The following is a 2613-nucleotide window of genomic DNA, read 5'->3' on the forward strand; positions in this document are numbered from 1 at the left end:
CAAAAATTTTGTTTATGTTTCCTACAACTAATATGCAGAATGATTTTTCATTATTATTATTATTAATAATAATATTAAAACGCATTTAATAATTTCAAATTATTGCTAATAATAATAACAACACTATAATATATTTAATAAAACAAAATAAAGAATACTAATAAATTAATTATTATTAAAATATAAAATAATTTTTCATTATTATAAAAAATAATTTATGAATAGATTGTTTTGCAAAATGATTGCATTGCAATGCTACTTGTGCCATTTATTAATAGACCCATTGTTTAAAAAACATAAGAACATTGCAAATATCAGTAAAAAAATATTAGTCAAGCCTATCTAAAATTCAGAAACACAGAAAATTGCAGTCTTCTTATCTGTTTTGCAGTGATAAATGTAACTCTACCAGATGAGAAGCAGAACTATGTTCATCGCATTGGAAGAGTTGGCAGAGCGGACAGGTGACAGCCAGCATTTATCTTTAGCTGAAGATAACTATCTGTCTGCGTTTACATTTTAATCATTCATTGATATTTGTGATGTCATTACAGGATGGGTTTGGCTATATCTCTGGTTGCTATGGAGAAAGAGAAGGTAAGTAGGAAGTAAAGCAGAACTGGCGGTGTAAAAATGTAATGTGTTAGTGTGTTAATTGTGTGTTTGTGTGGGGTTTCACACAGGTGTGGTACCATGTCTGTGCCAGCAGAGGAAAAAGCTGCTATAACACCAGACTCAAAGAGAATGGAGGATGTACTATTTGGTACAACGAGAAAGAGGTGAGAACTCGCTCAATACATTTACATGACATTTACAAGATTTGAACTTATTTTATACTTACTTTAATTGTTTTTCCATTTTAGTTGTTGGCAGAAATCGAGGAACATCTGAAATGCACCATTACTCAGTGTGAACCTGACATCAAAGTACCTGTGGATGAATTTGATGGCAAAGTGACTTACGGGCAGCGCAGGACTGCGGGGGGTGAGTGTATCTTTCAGGTGTCCTGTTTGTATGCTTCCATTTATTGTATCTGTTACTTATCTCTATATCTATTTCCTCTCACACACCCCAGGTGGTCTCTATAAGGGCCATGTGGATATACTGGCCCCGACCGTACAGGAACTAGCCAACCTGGAGAGAGAAGCACAAACGTCCTTCCTTCATCTCAGCTATCTACCCAACCAGCTCTTTAAAGCCTTCTAGAGCTCACTTGCATACACCACACTGAAATAACCACAAAGGAAGACGCAACAGTCACTAACTTTGCATAATATAAATATTTAATTTCTGGTTCATGAGGTTTGACATGCAAAGGAAATTAGCTTGTTCTGTTATTGATTTGTGGTGGTTTCCTTCATATTTTGAATTGAAGAAATTTAAAAAAAAAATGGTTTTGTTTTTCTAAAGCACTTAAGTTGTAATCATGCAAATTAACCGGAAATAAATTCAAACAGCATAATGCTTCTGTTTTCTTGAGTTATTGTGTTTACACCATGTAAGCAGAGCTCATCAGAGGTTTAAGCTCAATTAGACAAAATAGTCAAATAGTTTTTCTTATTTAGCTAAAAATACATTAAGTATTATTTTAATAAAATAAGAGCTAAATAATTTATTATAAATAAATTTAACTCTCTTTTTTCATGCAGTAATATAATTACATAGCCTATTCCAAAGACACACACTTACTGAAGTTATGCTATAGGCTGCTGTCCACACTTCAGTTTTCTTTGCTGAATGTTTAGCAGCTTGTGCAAATGCTCCAGTCCGTTTCAGTCCAAAAATAAATTAATTAGCAATTAATAAATGACAAACCCAAAAACAAAATTAAAATTTATCAGCTAACTGTAACAATAAATTTAAAATACTGAAATAATAAAATATGAAAGAAATGTTTTATTTCTAATTTATATTAAATGTATACGTTTATATGCCTAATAGCACTGCAACTATTGCATGCTCACGATGCTTCACTTACTCTGCAGTTCCTAATACTTACACTAGGTGGCGGACTTGTCCTAATGGAGAGGCTCCCACGCTCTCATTCCCCCTGAGACGTCCATTGTATGGTTCTTGCCATAAGCGCTGCACTTTTATTTATAGTAGAGTAGAGCAATGTCCAAAAGAGGGCAATGACGTTAAATCTCATTAATAATCCAAAACTGCATCACTATACTCTTAGTAACCCAGCACGCATATGTTATTACAGACTCCTGTTTAAACTCAAATCACACACACACTCAGGGGGACATCTCTCTGTAATTATACCCAAACTAACAGCAGTGCTCGTAAACAGCCCTGCATTTTAAACTAATCCACACAAGACCCCACACACACACCTCAACTTACATTCCTACCCTACATTTGATTATATAATACAGTTACTTATGGATTCATACAACAGATGGGACATCACGGAGCCTGCCGGTGCTGAAACACTCTGATCGAGTTCCTGTTCCTGACAGGAACCCATAATATTCGACCTCGATCCTGAACCATCAACCAAACTTATCAAAAGTTGTTTAAAAGTTTTGATTTATCTTTTTTGTCTGTTATTCACTTCTCCTTTAATGTTATGTAACTGCAGTAGCTCTGTCTGTGTGTGTGTGTGTG

At 34.3% G+C, this 2613-nt stretch overlaps 1 protein-coding gene across 1 annotated transcript in view; it reads left to right on the forward strand.

Annotated features, from left to right (window-relative positions):
- Positions 1 to 1464, forward strand: part of ddx1 (DEAD (Asp-Glu-Ala-Asp) box helicase 1) — an 8608-nt gene extending 7144 nt beyond the window's left edge. The window contains exons 22-26 of the mRNA XM_016496324.1: positions 392 to 464; positions 555 to 597; positions 684 to 779; positions 864 to 984; positions 1076 to 1464. Coding sequence (XP_016351810.1) covers positions 392 to 464; positions 555 to 597; positions 684 to 779; positions 864 to 984; positions 1076 to 1206 — 464 coding nt within the window. The 3' untranslated portion in view covers positions 1207 to 1464. The remainder of the gene's footprint in view (positions 1 to 391; positions 465 to 554; positions 598 to 683; positions 780 to 863; positions 985 to 1075) is intronic.
- The last annotated feature ends 1149 nt before the right edge of the window (positions 1465 to 2613 follow it).

The sequence above is a fragment of the Sinocyclocheilus anshuiensis genome, unplaced genomic scaffold, assembly GCF_001515605.1.
Source record: "Sinocyclocheilus anshuiensis isolate Anshui unplaced genomic scaffold, SAMN03320099.WGS_v1.1 scaffold306, whole genome shotgun sequence".
Lineage (NCBI taxonomy): Eukaryota > Metazoa > Chordata > Actinopteri > Cypriniformes > Cyprinidae > Sinocyclocheilus > Sinocyclocheilus anshuiensis.